This window comes from Mus caroli, unplaced genomic scaffold (assembly GCF_978045245.1).
Source record: "Mus caroli unplaced genomic scaffold, Mus_caroli_1 scaffold_11, whole genome shotgun sequence".
NCBI classification, from domain to species: domain Eukaryota; kingdom Metazoa; phylum Chordata; class Mammalia; order Rodentia; family Muridae; genus Mus; species Mus caroli.
Genome location: NW_028227266.1, coordinates 51,802,834 through 51,822,712, shown reverse-complemented (window position 1 = coordinate 51,822,712; position 19,879 = coordinate 51,802,834). Strand labels below are relative to the sequence as shown.

At 45.6% G+C, this 19,879-nt stretch overlaps 1 protein-coding gene across 1 annotated transcript in view; it reads right to left on the bottom strand.

Annotated features, from left to right (window-relative positions):
* Slc35f2 (solute carrier family 35 member F2) overlaps positions 1-19,647 on the bottom strand; it is a 47,109-nt gene extending 27,462 nt beyond the window's left edge. Inside the window, exon 1 of the mRNA XM_021172419.3 lies at positions 19,429-19,647. Coding sequence (XP_021028078.1) covers positions 19,429-19,538 — 110 coding nt within the window. The 5' untranslated portion in view covers positions 19,539-19,647. The remainder of the gene's footprint in view (positions 1-19,428) is intronic.
* Positions 19,648-19,879: the final 232 nt, after the last annotated feature.

Genomic DNA, 19,879 nt, shown 5'->3' with positions numbered 1-19,879 from the left:
GAGCATTCCCCAGCACAAGTGTGGAGGAGTAACTCACCCCTGGGAGTCAACACCCACAACCTCTCTCAAACCTGTGGTAAAGCTAGAAAGCAGTCAACGGCAGCTCTTGACTGGTGATTTCAAAGAATATGTGTGGAGAGCTGAGTAAGTGAAAAGGACTGAGGAAGACTGCCCTGATGTAAATTATTGCTACATTTTTACCAGATCCAGTCTGCACAAGCTGTCCTACAACTCACTGGTTGACCTTACACAACTGATCCCCTGTTTCAGCAGTCCAAATGCTGGAATTATAGGTCTGTACACCCACCCTTAAAACTACTTCTCTTATTGTAACCTTCTTGGTCCTATGACTAAATTAGGAGGGAAGTAAAAATTCCACAAATACCTACATTCTTTCCTCAAATATGTAAACAAGACACAGGTTAAGAACTTTGAGCTAAACCAGGCAGTGGTGACACACGCCTTTAATCCCAGCACTTAGGAGACAAAGGAGGTGGATCTCTATGAGTTTGCGCCAGCCTAGTTTACAGAGTGAGTTGCAGGACAGCCAAGGCTATGCACAGAGTCCCTGTCTCAAAAACAAACAAAACAAAAGAACCTTGAGCTAGGGACATTGTCATGGATTATTACCCAGGAAGGCCCAATGTGGAAGAGCCTTGCTCAACTGTAGTGAGGAGGACCAGAGGCTCTGGCTTTGAACACGAGAAGGGGCCAGAGGCAAGAAGTGCAGGTGGCTTCTAGAAGCTGGCAACAAAGCACTTGATTCCCAACTCGAGCTTCTGTGAAAGAATACAGCTCTACCAATACTAATTTTGGCCCAGTGAGGCTTCTGTTGGTTGGCCTTCTGAGCCACAGAACTGAAAGATAATAAAGTAATGTCCATTTGGCCAATAAACTTAATGAAGATGAGATAACAGAGACATAATCGTTTTATAAGCCATGATCATGAAACATGGCTACAGGCTAGGCACAGTGGCACAAGCCTTTAATGCTACCACTTGAGAGGCCAGGCAAGTAGTCTGTCAGGATAGGAGCAGGTTAACGAACAGACAGAGCTAGCTTTGTGTGAGCTAATTTAAAACAGTGCAAGTCAGACTGCTAGAACTACGTACATTGCTCTTAGTAATTTGCTTAGGAGAAAGATAATCACATCAAATAAAGAGTCTATTAAATAGCTGCAGGCAAAGTCAATCAGGAGCCACTTTGGATTAAAACACTCAGCGCTTGTCAGGGGGGAAATAAAAACCAGGCCTTCAAGCTAAAAACTGAGAAAACAGTTTTATATAAACAAAATTAAACTTGTAAATCTGATGATTTCTTCGTTCACAGTAAGTTCTGTGTGAGCCTCGGACAGTCAAAAATATAGAGGGCATATTATTATTTTCTCTGCCCCCGTACGGTAAAAGAAACTAGGGGAAGTGCCAGCCACTATGCTCAGCTCCCACACTTAGTTTGCTGGATCACCACACACAATGAGAGTAGACTTTATCTTTGCAGAGCTTACATCACCTAACGTTGTCTAACCAAGTTCATATGTCAAAAATCAAAATAGGAACACTAGACAAGTCCAAAGATGATACTGGAGTCTGTCCTTTTTTTTTTCCATTCTGCCCCACTCAGAAGATTAAATTATGGAGAACAGAGGTAAGAAGAGAGATGGGGCTGCCAAGATGGCTGTGAGTAAAGGCACTTGCTCCAAGCCCTGAGACCTGAGATCCACCCTGGTATCTGCCTGGTAGGAGAACTGACAACCATGGCTTGATCCCTGGCTTTCTCTCTCTCTCTCTCTCTCTCTCTCTCTCTCTCTCTCTCTCTCACGCACACACACACACACACACACACACAAGGCCCAGAACCAAAATGTCAGCCTATAAATTCCTACTTCATCTTGGTTATAATCTATGCAACCCCATTTTCTACATTGTAACATCGTATGCCTTGCATCTGTTTCACTGGGTCTACACATGCAGACATTCATTGCCTTGGATAATCCTGACTGTTTCCCCCATACTAAACATCGAGCAATGACAGTAGAGATAAGCATTAAGACTCCTCTGATGTACTGAGTGCACACTACAGAGCACCCGTCTAAGGATGGTATATGCCCTCTATACTTCACTTTTAACCCAACAGCCCATCGAGGAAGGTGATATTACTGTTCCTATTTGTTGGTAAAGATGCAGAAGCCGGGCGTCATGGCGCACACCTTTAATCCCAGCACTCAGAGGGCAGAGGCAGGCGGATTTCTGAGTTCGAGGCCAGCCTGGTCTACAAAGTGAGTTTCAGGAAAGCCAGGGCTATACAGAGAAACCCTGTCTCAAAAACAAACAAACAAACAAACAAACAAAGATGCAGAGATGTGAAGCTGTACTGAAAAAGCACTACCTCTGACCCTAACGGCTCAAAACAGAATAAAGCGTGACCTTCATGTCCAAATAGATGTGAGGTAGCATAATGAGAAAAGCCTGTGGGCCAGGTATCACTCAACACTCCCCTGTGTCACTTCAGTCTTACCAGAACTCTTGCAGGACAGGGACGACAGGCCCAGTCACACAGAGACGAGAGACTAAGTTTCAGCCAAAGCCAGGAAATTAAGTCTGTGTTTTCCTACTGTGCACATTCTCCCTTGATAATCATAATAAAATGTGATGCTGACCCAAAGATCAGCTGTTATGAATGACCCCTTATCTCTAAGAATGGGCATTGGTGCTCAGCCCACCGTGGACACGTTTAACAAATAGTTTGATGCATGGTGTTTTGTGGAAAATATGAGAGAAGGTATAAAACCTATCCTGAAAAGATGGCGTGGCCCTGGGGGTAGGATGAAGCAGCACAGGGCTAGCCTAGGGTAACATCTACACTGCTCTTTCAAGCCTGACCTCTAAGAGTTTCCTGCCCAGAGACAATCCACAAGGCCGCCTCTGCCCACCATCTGGCAGAAGAACTGAGGGCAGACTAACTCTGTTCTCAATAGGCAGCCAGGAAGCCACAGCCCATAAAAAGTGTAGCTCTTAACACTGCCTGCCAGGCAAGGCTTAATTAAAAGGGTTTGAAAGACTATTTTTTTCAATATCTAATTTTACCTGCTTGTAGATTATCAAAACAAAAGTCCTTCTTCCCCTCTGATTGGTTGGTGTGGTTTACACTGTAGAATGCGTTCTTCCAATAAAGACAATCGTCTGGCCTGAAGTCAGAAGCAAGAAGCCCACAGTGAAGGCAGGGCCACGAGCCGGAGCTCCAGTGTGGTTTGGGTTCCCGGTTCCAGCCGTCTCTATGGCCTGGCTGTGGTTTGGCAGTGCAGCCCTCTTTGACTCTGCAAAGCAATATACTATTTTTCCCATGCCAGTGGCGAGCCGGCAGTCCCCAAGAATCCATCTACCATGCTCATCAAATGCCAGCCAGGCGTTTGAGCACAGCAGAGGTGAGAACCAGATCTCAGAGATCGTGGGACAGGGCCCAGTGAGGGAACTGGGAGGTGCTGGGGCGATTTCCTGTGAGTCACTGGGTCTTGTCCAACCTTTCCACACCCACTAGCCTCCTACTAGAAAAACTGTCACACTCCTCCCTTAAGTCAAGGTCACCTGGCACTGATCCCACCAGCCCCCTCACCCCTGTGCTCTCAAACCTTTCAAGAGAACTTTTACTAACAGACAGGAAGGAAAAGAGCATCAATGTAAAGCTGATATGTGAGTGAGCATACACACACACAACATACAATACACATAACACACCATACACATACATACTAACACACCACACACTCACACATACATACATACATACATACATACACACACACATACTAACACACACCATACTCACACACACACATACTAACACACACCACACACTCACACATACATACTTACACACCACACACACCACACACATACTAACACACCACACACGCTCACACATACATACACCACACACATACCACACACACTCACACAGACATATACACATACACATACTAACACATATCACACACACACACCACACACATGCTAACACACCACACATACTCACACATACATACATAAACACACACATATTTACACACACATACTAACACACACACCACACACACTCACACACACATACTAACACACAGACATATATACATGCACATACACATACACACAAGCTTTTCAGTCACTGAAATCTGTACAACACATAGAATGCATTATGTCCGGGCTAAAAAGATGGCTCAGTCATTAAGAGCATTTATTGTACAACTGTGATCACCGGATTTGGGACTCCAGTACACAGAACATAACAATCTGGGCATCCTGCAAGTGATGTAACTCCAGCTCTAAGGCATCAACACCTTCTTTGGGTGTGTGTGTGTGTGTGTGTGTGTAGACATACAACAAACATGCATCTGCATAGATACAAACAACATGCAGAAATAAATAAAAGTTAAATGCTAGCTGGGTTTACATAGTGAGCTATAGGCCAGCCAAGGTTACATAGCAAAACTCCTTTCACAAAGAGAGATTGGGGATGGGGGGGAGGTGGAGGGAAGAGAAAATCATACAGATACAAAACTATTTAAAACACAGACACATATACATAATATATATGATATATCATATACACACATATATAATATACACACATATAATATTATCTATAGATGGAAAAAAGTGGCGAAAAGCAGACCTAGGCGGTGACCACCTGTAGTTATCTGTAGTCAAACAGATAAACAGATGGAAGGTAATGACTTCTAGGTGTGCATAGATTCTAGTTTGGAGCTAGTAGTGGATTCATGGGGAATGTATTACATTAAAAAATTAATACGGCCTGGCTGTGGTGGCACACGCCTTTAATCCCAACACTTGGGAGGCAGAGGCAGTGGCAGGTGGATTTCTAAATTCAAGGCCAGCCTAGTCTATAGAGTGAGTTCCAGGACAACCAGGGCTATATTAGCTACCACCCAAGCCTAAATCCAGGGCTTTGAGTTAACCTACCCCAACATCGATCCCATTTGTGAACTGCTGGAGTGTATGAAGGGGCTGGCCCTACAGATCCAAAGCTGCCAGATCTCCATGACACTGGCAACAGCATGATATCCAAAAGAGTCCTGGTGAGGATCCAGTATTGATAGTGTAGCAGAAGCCACAGGCCTTGAGACAGACCAAAGACACAGTGAAATGAACTTTTGCAAGTAAATAAGTGTGGATAAAAACGATATACTGGGGCTGAAGAGATGGCTCGGAAGGTTAAAAGCACTGACTGCTCTTCCAGGGGTTCTGAGTTCAATTCCCAGCACCCACATGGTGGCTCACAACCATCTGTAATGAGATCTGGTGCCCTCTTCTGGCCTGCAGGCATACATGCTGTATACATAATAAATAATTTTTTTAAAAGGGTATACTGTAGGACACATTGTGACACACTACAGTTTCCACAACAAGATTTTTTTTTCTTTTGGTGGGGGGAGGTTGCAAGGGTGGAGGAGGGTACGGAGGGGTGGGGAGGTGAATGAGATTGGGGTGCATGATGTGAAATTCACAAAGAATCAATAAAAAGTAAATTTAAAAAAAGATTAAACTGCTTTGAGCAACTGGAGCTTAAAATAAAGTTAAACTATGTTTGGAGGGTGAAGAAGATACTTGAGGTTGCTGTGCTATCAGGCATGCCTGGAGACACCAATGCCTCATTGGGAGAGTGCCAGAGGCATCTGTCTGTTTGGGATAGGTGGACTGTTGGCTTGCTTGCTTTTACTTGGAATCTCATAAGATACTCGAAAGCATAAAAGGCTAACAGCACAGAAGGTTGGGTCAAATTGCCTGAACGGGGAAAACATGGTTAGTTCCAGGTTTCAGTGTAACTATTCCTATTAGACAGAATTACTCACGTCCCCTTTGCCTCGGTTTCCCCATGCTCAAATTGGGGAAGTTAACGCAGCAATTTAGCAGAAGCAGAATATAGATCAGGAGTAGACTGCTTGCCTAGTACGCAAGAGTCCCTACGCTTAATCTCCAGGACATGGAGGTGGAAACAGGAGGGTGAGGGGTTAAAACGGGCACAAGAGACCCTGCCTCTAAAAACTAAAACTAAAGCAAACGAGGGAATTCTTTAAGGATTCAGGAAGTTAAGTAAGACAAGTGGTTCAATATGAGTCCAGGCCATCCGACGTCACAGGGGAAGAAAGTTAGCAGAAGGATGACGTGGAACTGAAGCCCTGGAATACTGTGGTCAGTCCGAGCACACAGCTATGCTCAACAGAGCTTGGCTCTGCTTGCTTTTATCTGTTACTTGCTAGGCTACATGGAAACCAGGAGCTGCAGGGCCCAATGTCACACACCCTTAACCCCACGAATAAACCCAACCTCAAGTTCTCCAGAAGGATAGGGACTAAGGAAACTGAGTCAAATTCTCCCTGAAACATTCTAGCTTTAAAGAAATAACCGAAAGTGAGTTTTAGGCCCCACTGTAGTCTTTCATGGAAGCTGGTTCACATTATCAGCTTAACATCAACTTTGTCCAATTGTCCAATTGCCATAGATTCCTATAACCATTCAAAATAAACATCAAGAGCTTTATAAACAAGGCACAGTGGTGCTTGCCTGCAATCCCAAGCACTCTGCCTGAGTCAGGCAGATCAGAAGTTCAAGGTCAGCCAGGACTACAACAGATAATCTGTTATAATAAAAATCAAAACCAGCAGAGCAGTGGTGGCACGCACCTTTTATCCCAGCATTGGGGAGGCGGAGGCAGAGGCAGGCAGATTTCTGTGAGTTCAAGGCCAGCCTGGTCTACAGAGCAAATTTCAATACAGCCCAAGCTGCACAGAGAAACTTTGTATCAAAAAACAAACAAAAATCAAAACTATTGAAATATTCATGTATGACCTATTTCTAGTCGTTCTAAGGTACAAAGTTGTTCAGTCCCTGGAGGGTTTAATAGTTTAAAACTATAATTTTAAAAGAACACAAGTTTCCAGAGATATGCTTGATAAGACAGAAAAAGTCACATGTGACAACGTGGGAGTGAGAGTTAGGAGAAATCAGACCAATAATTCACTGAAATGCCTCCGAGCACATTCTTCTTCCTCTGTAGAGCAGTAAACCCCACAGGGACCGAGGCGGCACCACACTGAGCGCACTCAGTGTATGGAAATGAGAGTGTTCCTGAGTCTTAAATGTGCAGTGAAGAATTTAACGGTATCTCTTGGGGCTCTAAGCCTGACTCTGTGGTTAAGAGAACTTGCTGCACAACTGTCTGGACCAGAGTTCAGATCCTAGGACCCATGGAACAAGCTGGGGTTCCTGAAACCCCAGCTCCAAAGGGCATGGAGGCAGAGATTATCAGGGCTTGCTGGGTTCCAACCTATCCAAAAAAAACTTGAGCCCTGGGCCCAGGGAGAGAGATTCTGCCTCAAAGGACTGGGTAGAGTGTGGTAGAGGAAAACACCCAAGACTCTCTTCTGACCTCTTTGGGTATAAAGGCACATACATCAGAACACACATGCACAGATTATGTGTGTGTGTGTGTGTACACACACACATATATATACATCTATATATGTATATATACATATATACATATATATGTGAGTATATGTGTATGTGTATATGTATATGTATATATACACACACACACATATATACATATACACACTAAACAACTAAGTGAACTTTTTTTTGTTTTTTTGAGACAGGGTCTCTCTGTGTAGCCCTGGCTGTCTTGGAACTCACTCTGTAGACCAGGCTGGCCTCGAACTCAGAAATCCACCTGCCTCTGCCTCCCAAGTGCTGGGATTAAAGGCGTGTGCCACCACCGCCCAGCTAAGTGAACTTTTTTGAAAGAAGGTTTTGATTTATTTTCTTTTTGTGTTGTTTTGTATGAAACAGGATCTTAGTGTGTATCCCCAGCTGAAATACACTATGTATTCAGTGTATTCCTGAAATACACTATGTAGCCCAAGTTGGCCTTGAACTCATAGCAATCCTCCTGCCTCAGTCTCTCAGTGGTGAAACTACAAAAGTGTACCGTGGTGGCCAGCTAAGAATTTTAAATAAAATTATGGTTTGGGTTTTTGATTTTTTTTGTCTCTGTTTTTGCCAAAATCTCTAAGATTAACAGCAAATGGCCCTGCTAAGTAATTACATAGATTGGTTTTACCCTGGTGAGTTGTCCAGGTCCAGCCAACTCAATATTGAAGAATAGCTGCCAGATATTATGCATAGAAAAATTAACAGAAGTGAGAGACACAAGAAGTGCCATTCGATTAGACTTTTTAAGTAAAGTTAGTGTTTAGAAGAACAAGCTTGAAGCTTGCTGGAAAATCCACTTGCTTGAAATAAGTTCTCTAATGATCTCAGTAAATAACAGAAGGAAATTTTCCTAGCTTTTGTCATGAGAGGTGGGGATAAAGGATGGTGTTTGTTTGTTTGTTTGTTTGTTTGTTTGTTTGTTGAAAAGATCTGTTCAGTTGTGGCTGTTTTGAGACATGGTTTCATGACGCTCTGGTGGGCCAGGAGCTGGCAGAGGCTGGAATGACCTTGAACTCCTGATCCTGCTCTTTACATGAAAGAGCTGCGTGCTACCATCCTAGTTTAGGAAGTGCCGGAGAATTGAACCCAGGTCCTTTGGTGTGCTAGGCCAGTACTTTATGCACTGAGCACAGCCCCAGTGTCTAACTTTTTAATGAATTTATCAGAGCATGTATCAAAACGGTTTCCAGGGATGGCAGCTCCTATCCTCTGCCATGTGGCCTCCTTCCAAACATTCCGAGTGCTGCCCTGCAGTAAGAGCCTGCCTTTACTTCAGTCCCAGATCTCACATCTTACCACATCTGATAAAACGGGGAGACCCACACATGGGTAGGCAAAGATTCCCCCAGAAGACCGGCTACCAAATGAAAATCTCAGGACCGGGTATGGGATACCTTCCTACGTGTTATTGGTCAGAAAACCCCACAGCCCCCTAAACAACACATGCAACGCCATTGACCTTGCTTACCCAGCAGAACAAGATGATGTTAAGACCCTATTGCAGAAGATACAATTCACTTTGGTTGCAAGGCAGAGAGATCAAGCTGGAACTGACCTGAAAAGTTTCTCTGATGACTACTTTCCATTGTGCGAGGTGGTGGGTGCTAGGTCATCTGTGATGGGGAGGGAGAAGAGACACCAGCGGTACCCATTCAGTCAACCCTCCACACCACAATACCAACCTGCAAGGCAAGATGTGTGTAGTGACAGAACACTGGCATGAACAGTATGGGGGAAGGCATCTCATTTTAAATTGAATTTGAGGCCAGCTCCACAGGAAGGAATTTGTGTCTGGTACTATAAGCCTAGACAAGAGTCCATGGCTGGGGAGGTCACAGGCCCCAAGAGGAACCTACTAAACAACATTTTACTAAACAACACAATTGTCAAACTGCCTTCTAAATATTTATTCTTGTGCCTATTGATATGTGTGTGCTACCCTCAACCTCAGCTAGAGAAGCTTCTCTCTGGAGTGGTCAGCAGTTAATTCAAAGACTCATAACTAGTCAAAGAGCTGGGAACAAGGGTCCATTGAGTACTCAGACCTAATAGAGACAACCATATCAGTCCCTTCCATCCGGCTCAGGGAGCATCTTGGGAAAGGGATGAAAAAGATGCAGGAACTGAAGGCTGGGGTACAGTGTGTGAAATGCTGCCTTCAGAACATGATATAGCCGCTGCACCAACGAACTCAACACATCTATAGTTACCTGCATGAGATCAAGTCAACACAATCAGTCAGCATTCCAACAGGCAGCACAACTTGGACCCAGAGGGTTATTAATAACAAAAACAGACAGGACATGAAGGAGGAAGGGATGGGTGGGGCAGGGAGTTTCAAGGGGAGAGCAGAGTTGGTGGTGCAGATAATCAAGATGCATTATTCAAACATATGAAACTGCCAAAGACAACAAGCAAAGATATTCTACTTTTAAAAATGGGCTTTTACTGTCCCCATAATGGGAAGAACTGCTACCATTTTGGATTTGTGCCAAGGGCAAAGTACTACAGGGGCTTCCAAGATGAACTACAGCCTCTGCCCTGAAGTGCTCTCCTGGGCTAATGGTATCTATCCTCAAGCTTTCAACCATAAGCTCAGTGAGGGTGGGACGGGAACCTTACAGGTACAGAAGAGGGGCGCCCAGCGAAGATGTGGGTGAGGACAGGTCACAATTACCATCTTAGTACTGTCTACAAAACTCTTTAAGCCTTCTCCATAAGCAGACAGATAGTAGCAGGGTGTGGTGGTGCACACCTTTAATCCCAGCACTCGGGAGGCAGAGGCAGGCAGATTTCTGAGTTCCAGGCCAACCTGGTCTACAGAGTGAGTCCCAGGACAGCCAGGGCTATACAGAGGAACCCTGTCTCGAAAAAGAAGAAAAAGGAGGAGGAGGAGGAAGAAGAGGAAGAAGAGGAAGAAGAGGAAGAAGAGGAAGAAGAAGAAGAAGAAGAAGAAGAAGAAGAAGAAGAAGAAGAAGAAGAAGAAGAAGAAGAAGAAGAAGAAGAAGAAGAAGAAGAAGAAGAAGACGAAGAAGACAGATAGCACTTAGGGGAACCAAAGGACAAAGGATGGGGTGTCTCTGCCTCTAAAGTGACCATCATTCTAGTCGATGATCCAGGAATGGGAAGTGGGCGCCTTGCACTTTGCATGGAGAAGCCTAAGCACTCGAAAAGAGACAAATACCATGTGAATCCAGTCCATCACTAGGAAGCATCTAGAGAAGTCAGACTCATAGACAAAGTAGACTGGGGTTGATAATATGGCTCGACAGGTAAAGGTACTGAAGACTAAACCTTATGACCTGAGTTCAATACTCAGAATCCACACAGTAGAAGAAGAGAATGATTCCTGAGTTGTCCTCTGACCTCTATACACCTTCAGCATAAGCATACCCATACACACTCATACACAGATAGATGATAGATAGATGATAGATAGATAGATAGATGATAGATAGATAGATAGATGATAGATAGATAGATAGATAGATAGATAGATAGATAGATAGATAGAATTTTAAAGGAAAGAGGGAAGAGTAAAGGAAAAAGAAAGGACTGGTGGCTGCCAGGGCTAAAAAGGCAGGATATAGTTTTTGTTTGGAATTATGAACACACTCTGCAAGTGAATGGAGGTGAAGGCTGTACTGTGTAATAATAATAATGTCTGTGAACAGGACACTAGCTCTAAAGGGAAAGTTCAAAATTACATTTTAACATAATTTTTAGAACACCAGAATTAACTGTTATATGCAGAGGAAGAAGGGAGAAATGGAGGACTGAAGACATGAGTGGAAGGACCAGTGGCTCTCAAACCTGTGTTAGCTGCAGCTTTCTTCAAACACAGAGACGAAAGGCTGTTACCCTCCCCAAATTCTTGTGTTAAAACTTCGTCCTCAAGATGGTGGCACTCGGAGGCATAGCTTTGGGAGTTGCTTAGGTCATGAGGGTGTGTGCTGGTTAGTTTTTGTCAATTTGACATAAACTTGAGTCACCAGAGAAGATGACAACAGGGAACCTCAGTTGAAGAACTGCCTCCATCAGACTGGCCAATAGGCACATGTGTGGGACATTTTCTCAATTAATGATTGATATGAGAAAGCCAAACCACTACCCATGGTACCAACCCTGGGCAGGTGCTCCTGAGTTATATAAGAGCATGGGCTGAATGAGCTACAGGGAGCAAACCAGTAAGCAGTGGTCTTCAGTGGCCTCTACTTCAGGTCCTACCTTGGGGTCATGTCCTAGCTTCCTTCTCTAATGGACTGTGACTTATAAAATAAAATGATCCTTTTCCTCCCCAAGTTGCTTTTCATCATGGTGTTTATCACAATAGGTAAAATAATTAAGACAGAGTTCATCTTTATGACTGGGACTGATGCACAAAAGAGAGGCCCCAGGGTGCTCTCTCACCCCTTCTGACGTGTAAAAGCTTCATGAGAAGATGGCCATCCATGAGACAGTAAATATGCCTACACTATACACCAAATCTGCAAGAGCCTCAGTCTCAGACATCCAACTTTTCAGAGCTGTAAGAAATGAACTCCTGGCTGACGAGATGGTTCAGTGGTTAAGAGCACTGGCTGCTCTTCCAGAGGTCCTGGGTTCAATTCCCAGCACCCACATGGTGGCTCACAACCATCTAAAAAGGGATCTGATGCCTTCTTCTAGCTTGTATATGTGCCTATGTAAATAAATAATTTAAAAAAAAAAAAAGAAAGGAGGAAGAAGGAAGGAAGGAAGGGAGGGAGGGAGGGAGGGAGGGAGGGAGGGAGGAAGGAAGGAAGGGAGGGAGGGAGGGAGGGAGGGAGGGAGGGAGGGAGGGAGGGAGGGAGGGAGGAATTCCTGTTCTTTCCAAGCCACCCAGCCTGTTGTTAGTAAGTCGGACATCTTGCCTAAAAACCCAACTATATAAATGGCAAAAGCAATGTATCTGCGGATGCCAGAGACCAGTTAAGAAACTTACCAGGTCCCATTCTTCACTTGCATCCTAGGGTAACATCTGAGCAACCTCTAGGGACTCCCAGGATATCTCTTAGTTTGTACATCATCGGTACAGGTGAAGGGCAGTATCCTAAAGCCTGGCCTTCGAGTATGATATGGTGAGGCTTCAGAACTAGTAAAGCAGGTTTCAGTTTAGAATCAACTGTAATTACTTCTCCCTGCCACTGGCCAGCTACGTGATCCAAGCAAGTTACTCATCTGTTCCATCAAATGAGAAACCAAGCTGTGCGGGCGTGTCTCGGGGCTGATGAAATGTAAGCAGGGAAGTCTCGTTGGACGATGGCTATCGCTACCCTTTTGTTTGACTTGTCATCCCTGATTCCTGTGTAGTGAGGTGACAGGCGGAGAGGGTGAATGAAACCATGGATAGAAGCTACAAGAGTCTGGATGAGAGATGACAAAGGCAATTAAAGTAGTGGCTATAAGGGCTGAAGGGAAGATGACCTGAAGGAATATTCTAGAAGGCTTGTCAAGATGAGGAATAAGAGCCGGGCGTGGTGGCGCACGCCTTTAATCCCAGCACTCGGGAGGCAGAGGCAGGCGGATTTCTGAGTTCGAGGCCAGCCTGGTCTACAAAGTGAGCTCCAGGACAGCCAGAGCTATAAAGAGAAACCCTGTCTCGAAAAACCAAAAAAAAAAAAAAAAAAAAAAAAAAGAAGAAGAAGAAGCAAAGAGTAGGATAAGCCGAGAAGTTGTCTAGAACTATTCTGGGGAGAGATCCTGGGTAGGTGGCCAGAGGATCATGGAGAGCCTGTTGGAAGAGAGCTTTTAAAGTCCACTCTCTCCTCTCCCCTGTACCACACAGAGAGTCACTGTCTGTCCTTTGACAAATCCCTGCAGTGCTGAGAAAGTGATGAATCAGGTCAAATAGGAGCAACACCCATCCAAGCACTCAACTGTGGGCTACGGCCCAGGGTTCTAGGCTTCCTTGCGGCCCCTGTCTAATGTCACCTGGCCATCAGTTCTTCTTCAGTACTCAAGAAGACCACAAGACAACACTCAGTACGGAGCTGTGCTCTGCGGATGACAATGGGAAGTAATTGGGCACCATGGAGCACAAATATTGGAGGCAGTTAAAAGCAAATATCTGACAGTGTCTGGAGATATTTTTGACTATCATATTGGGTGTATGTTGAGGGGTAAGGGGGTTGTGTTGGCAGAAGCCAGGATGCCCAGCTGCCTCCATGAGAAATTATTCAATTCAAAATGTGCTACAATAAAGTATGTAAGAGTGGACGTGACATTACTCCCGACTCCTAAGGCTAGAAGAAGCAGATAGTAATTAATTGCACAGTAGAAATGGAGCTGGAAGAATTTACAGAGACAGGTAGGATAAAGGATTACGAGGCCCCCACAGCCCAAGGCATATAAATGTCTCATTTCCTATAATTCCCATAAATAATGCCACATAACAGCACCCTTTGTCAGGCTAGAGAGATGGATCAGCAATTAAAAGCACTGACTGCTCTTCCAGAAGACAGAGGTTCAGTCCTTGGCACCCACATGGTAGCTCACAGCTGACTGTAATCCAGTCCATGGGGACCCAATGCCCTCATCTGACCTCCTAAGGCACCAAGAATGCATGTGCCACATAGGCATACATCTAGACAAAACATCCACCAGTCTGTAGGAACATCAGTTTGTTCCTATAGACTGATGAGTGGTGACAAGGAGTGCTCCCATAGACTGATGGGCAGTGTCAAGGAGTGCTCCCCTAAACTGATGGATAGTAACAAGGAGTGCTCCCATAGACTGATGGATAGTGACAAGGAATGCTCCCACAGACTGATGGACAGTGACAAGGAGTGCTCCCACAGACTGATGGACAGTGACAAGGAGTGCTCCCACAGACTGATGGACAGTGACAAGGAGTGCTCCCACAGACTGATGGATAGAGACAAGGAGTGCTCCCACAGACTGATGAACAGTGACAAGGAGTGCTCCCACAGACTGATGGACAGTGACAAGGAGTGCTCCCACAGACTGATGGACAGTGACAAGGAGTGCTCCCCTAGACTGACGGACAGTGACAAGGAGTGCTCCCATAGACTGATGGGCAGTGACAAGGAGTGCTCCCACAGACTGATGGACAGTGACAAGGAGTGCTCCCACAGACTGATGGACAGTGACAAGGAGTGCTCCCCTAGACTGACGGACAGTGACAAGGAGTGCTCCCATAGACTGATGGGCAGTGACAAGGAGTGCTCCCACAGACTGATGGGCAGTGACAAGGAGTGCTCCCACAGACTGATGGATAGTGACAAGGAGTGCTCCCACAGACTGATGGACAGTGACAAGGAGTGCTCCCCTAGACTGATGGACAGTGACAAGGAGTGCTCCCACAGACTGATGGGCAGTGACAAGGAGTGCTCCCACAGACTGATGGGCAGTGACAAGGAGTGCTCCCACAGACTGATGAACAGTGACAAGGAGTGCTCCCACAGACTGATGGATAGTGACAAGGAGTGCTCCCACAGACTGATGGGCAGTGACAAGGAGTGCTCCCCTAGACTTATGGATAGTGACAAGGAGTGCTCCCCTAGACTTATGGATAGTGACAAGGAGTGCTCCCACAGACTGATGGGCAGTGACAAGGAGTGCTCCCACAGACTGATGGACAGTGACAAGGAGTGCTCCCCTAGACTGATGGACAGTGACAAGGAGTGCTCCCACAGACTGATGGACAGTGACAAGGAGTGCTCCCACAGACTGATGGACAGTGACAAGGAGTGCTCCCCTAGACTTATGGATAGTGACAAGGAGTGCTCCCCTAGACTGATGGACAGTGACAAGGAGTGCTCCCCTAGACTGATGGACAGTGACAAGGAGTGCTCCTGTACACTGATGGGCTACTTACTACTGCTCACCCCTCCTCCAGCCCAACTTAGCCCTCTTCAAGCTAAGTTCCTTGCCTCCCTTTAAGTAAAACACTCGCTAGCCCTTCCAAACCTGGCTTTTTCACACCTGTAGGAACAAAACTTCAAGTTTCTCAGCTGTCCCTCACACTGGCAGGCCTGACCTCTGCCCTCCTTTATACCAACAGTGAACTTTGGAAGGCAGCTCTGTTCACTACTGTAGCCCAACACCACTGCAGAACTTTGTACTTATCACAAGTGGTACTTATCATGATTTCTTACCATATTTTGATTATGAGCCCCCTTGAAAACAGAAACTGAATCATACCTGCCTCCCCACTTAGAAAGATCAGTTTAGATCTTTAAATATCCCCACAACAGATATTTAAGGTGTGTTGAATGACAAAACAAAAAACAAAACCCTGACCAGCACTGTGTTACAAAAATACAATGAAAAGCTATGCCCTCAATAGCTTACCATCTATTTTTTAAGGGAAAAGATAAGATCACGAAATAGTAAAGTTTTCTGCTAGAGATAGGAAGTTGACCATCGAGTTCGAGGTCAGCCTGGTCTACAGAGTGAGTTCCAGGACAGCCAGGGCTACAGAGAAACCCTGTCTCGGCAAACAAAAACAAAACCAAAACAAAACAAAAAAAGAAAGTTGACCATCTTAAGGAATATGCGTTTTGAAACATGAATAAATTAAGGCCTCTGTTTCAGAATACAAATAATAATATACTGATAGTATACAAATAATAAGTGTGTATCCTCAGGCACTGCTGGAAATCCCTGGCTTTAAATACAATATATCACTTGACTTGAGAGCAATATACAACAAAAGTCCCGCTCAAGAGCAGAGTCTCTTTGGAGACATTTGGGGCCCATCACCCTGAGTAAGCTTCAGACAGTAAGTGCTCACTGAACTTGTGGATTGAGTAACTGAGCAATCTGATACTTCTCCCCTTCCTCCTCTTCCTCCTCCTCTTCTCTTTCATTCGCTAGTCTGGGTGTTTATTAGAAGTGTTAAGCTCATCCAAAATGTACAGACATAAAATGCTTATAAATCATAGTGCTGAAGCCCCACGAACACCTTCAGTCTCTAAGAGAGAAGAAAAACCATACCTCGTTCCATTAACTCAAGACCTGTAAAGCTGGAAAGAAAAAAACAATGTTTATATCCTCTTCTGCTTTTGAAACAAGGTATCTCTAGCTGGCCTTGGGCCCCCAGAACGCCTCTGAGCTTTCTGTCCCACCTTTGGAGTGCTGAGATTACAGGCATACACAACCATACCAGCCTAGTAATTTGGTATTCACATTTCAAAATATGTCTGTACCCTAAGGGAGGCAGGTATGTCAGGAGTTGGGGTAATCTAGAATAGACACTTCACATAAAGGAAATGAGCTGCTCTAGGCCCCTAACTTTTCCCGGTATTTAGAACCCACTTATCAAACAATGTATTCTTGTTTCTTTTAGCGAAAGCAGCAAATGGGGGGCGGGAGGGGTTTCTATGAAGCTATAAACTATTTCTCTGTATCCTATCTTCTCTCCATTCCCCATGGTTCCCTGACCAGGAAGGTTAGGAGTTCAAGGCCAGCTTCAGATAACATAGCAACTTAAAAGTCTGCATGGTCTACTTAAGATGCTGAAAAGCAATAACAAGAAAGAAAGTTGCAGATCTGTGGCCCTCGGAATAAAGACCAACACAGGGAAGAAATCAGAGTGTGGCAAAAATCAAAAGAAGCCCTCATGAACTTTGTCTCAGGAAACAGATACACGCACAGGCAGTTCCAAGTACTCGGGAAGTTAAAGCAAGAGGATTGTTTTAACACAAGAGTTCCCAGCCAGCTTGAGGACAACAGAGAGATACTGTATGAAAGAAAGGGTATGGGAAAACTAAAGACCGGATAAGAGCAAATACTATTTACGGGCTCTAGAGTCCAGAAATATTGTTGAGCTTAATTTGCTTTCCCGACATGCAATTTTGGATCAGGAAAATAAATGGTTTATGAGCAAAGAAAAGTATTAAGAAAAAAATGTATCATCTCACAGCTACTCGTTCATTCCTCCATTCCCCATGCTAAGGGTTGTGCGGAATGCACAAGTGATGTTAAGTGATGCTAAGCAGGACCATCCGGGGGGTGTGGAAGATACCCACAAACCACCATCATACAAAGAAGAAAGTAAAAGCCCCTCAGGGAGGTGCAGAATGAACCTCTCTAGAGGGAGAAGAAATCTGAAATGTGTTATAAAACACATTATCTGAAAGCACTACACTTTGAAGAGAAAATCATCTTTGCTAGTTCTCAGCAGCTCTTGCTGAGCTATCTGCTAGATTATCTACCCCAGCCTGGGGTCACTGGCATCTCCCCAGTTACCACATGTTCCCATTACCAGGGAATGGCGAGAGCTAACAGTGGTAACTAACCTCTGCAGTACTCTGAAGTGGGCCAGGCTGGGCAGTCAACCAAGGAATCCTCTCAAAGCCCTACGGGGTAAGCAGGTTGGGGGGGGGGGGGGAGGGTGGTAGAGAAGGTTTTTGATATTTTTTGCACTTATTTATTTATTTTGTGTGTCCGTGTATGTATATGTATATGGACAGGCATGCCACAGCCCATGAGTGTAGATCAGAGGACAATTTGGGAAGTTGGTTCTCAAAACTTCCATCGTACATGTAAGTTCTGGGTATAGAACTCAGGTAACCAGGTTTGGTGGCAGGGGCCTTTGACCACTGAGCCATCTTGCCTTCTCACGTGTGTGTGTGTGTGTGTGTGTGTGTGTGTGTGTGTGTGTGTGTGTGCTATTGTTGAGAACTGAACCCATAGGTCTGACCCACGTAGAGCACAAACTCACTCACTGTGCTGTGGTACTGCAACAAATCCTCACGGTACAAATAGTGAACACAGAGTTTTGTGAATTGTGCAAAACACCTCACTAAGATTTGAATTCAAAGTCTTCATCCTTGGTTATGTATGCCACGGTAACATCTCCCTGCTAATCAATGACATTACACAGCTGTCGGAGAATAAGCAATTTAAGGTCATTTGCCCCTTCGAACCAGAGCATCTATTTAAAACTATGCTTATTTATGACAAAAAAATGCATGTATACATATTTATTGATCAGCTCTGAAGGTGAGATGCCTTTTCAAGGACACAGCTTTCAAAATCTTTCAATTGAAATTCGTTGCCCAGGTGGGTAGTGGCACATGCCTGTAATCCTGCCATTCTCGTTATCCCCAAGTGAACTGCTTAGCCTTGTGTTTCCTAACCTGGAAAGTGGGTCTAACAATAGCGCCATATCCTAAAGCAAAGGAGATGCGGTGCTATTGTCTACATAAATGGCTAAGCGCAGTGCCTGGCACGGAGTAAATGCTCAGTAAATGGATTTCATTATTTGGATGTTAGCCTCTAGTGTCTTCAGAACGCAAGTCGTCCAGTGACCACAGAAAGCTTTCCCCAGAGTCGCTGCCAACTCTTTGAGAACATCTCTACCTAAAGGCTCAACAGAGCACAGTGACATCAGCCACCTGCTTCCCTGGACCGCAGCTCCGGAGGTGGCCATGTCGCCTCGCTCAGGCCCCCAAACAGGGCAGACGTTGTCTCCGGTTTGCAACAGCACAAAACTTAACCCAGCTTTCTCACTTGAGTGAACTTCAGTTGGAGGTGATCACCAGGCTAGGTGGGCACGGATCCCGATCTGGAGGAATGCGGGCACCGAGCCAGGAAGGGCAACACTTCCACCTGCCAAGCGCCAGGTTGGGCAGCGCTCCTCCACAGCATCTACGGTAGCTCCCACCCTGTCACAGGGAAATAGGGGAACCTATCTCAAAATGCTAATCGGATGAATTCCCCGCGTATCCTCCGAAAAGCCAGCGTCGCCACGGTTTCGAAGGAGCGTGGGGGGAGCACCCAGAGGAAACGCGACCTTCTGGGTGGTTTGGGAGCGCAAGGAACCGAAGTCGAGACACCGCCACCTCCGTTCCCAGTCCAGACACATGCGCGCGGGTCGCCAGTCGGTCCTGCCTATGTCCCCGCCACCCAGGCCGGCCCAGCGCGCTGCACTCACCAGGTGAAGAGTTTGCGTCGGATCCTGCTCAGCTGGCTGCCGATACTGCCCACCGTACCCAGCGCCCGGGGCTCGCTGGCCCCCGCACTCGCCGGCGACTCAGCCTCCATGGGGTCCCTACGAGCCTCGCGTGCCCGGAACCCCGAGAAATGCTCGGGCCCGGAAGACAGGAGGCGGTGCCTGTGAGTACGGCGCGGACTCGGCTCGCGCCCTGCCTTGCTCTCCTGCTGCGCTCGCTAGTACGCTCGCCCGCGTCCCGATACTCCTCCGCCCCGCTCGTGCGACAAATCATTAACTGTCAGGCCCTGAGGGCCAGACAATGCTTTTGCAGATCGCCACCTGGCACCTTTGGAAAGCTGGAGGAGAAAGGGCGGTTTGTTTTCTAGTGTCAGAACTGAGTAGGACATAATGTAAATTTAAGATGAGAGGGTTGGGCTTCTTCCTCTCCCAC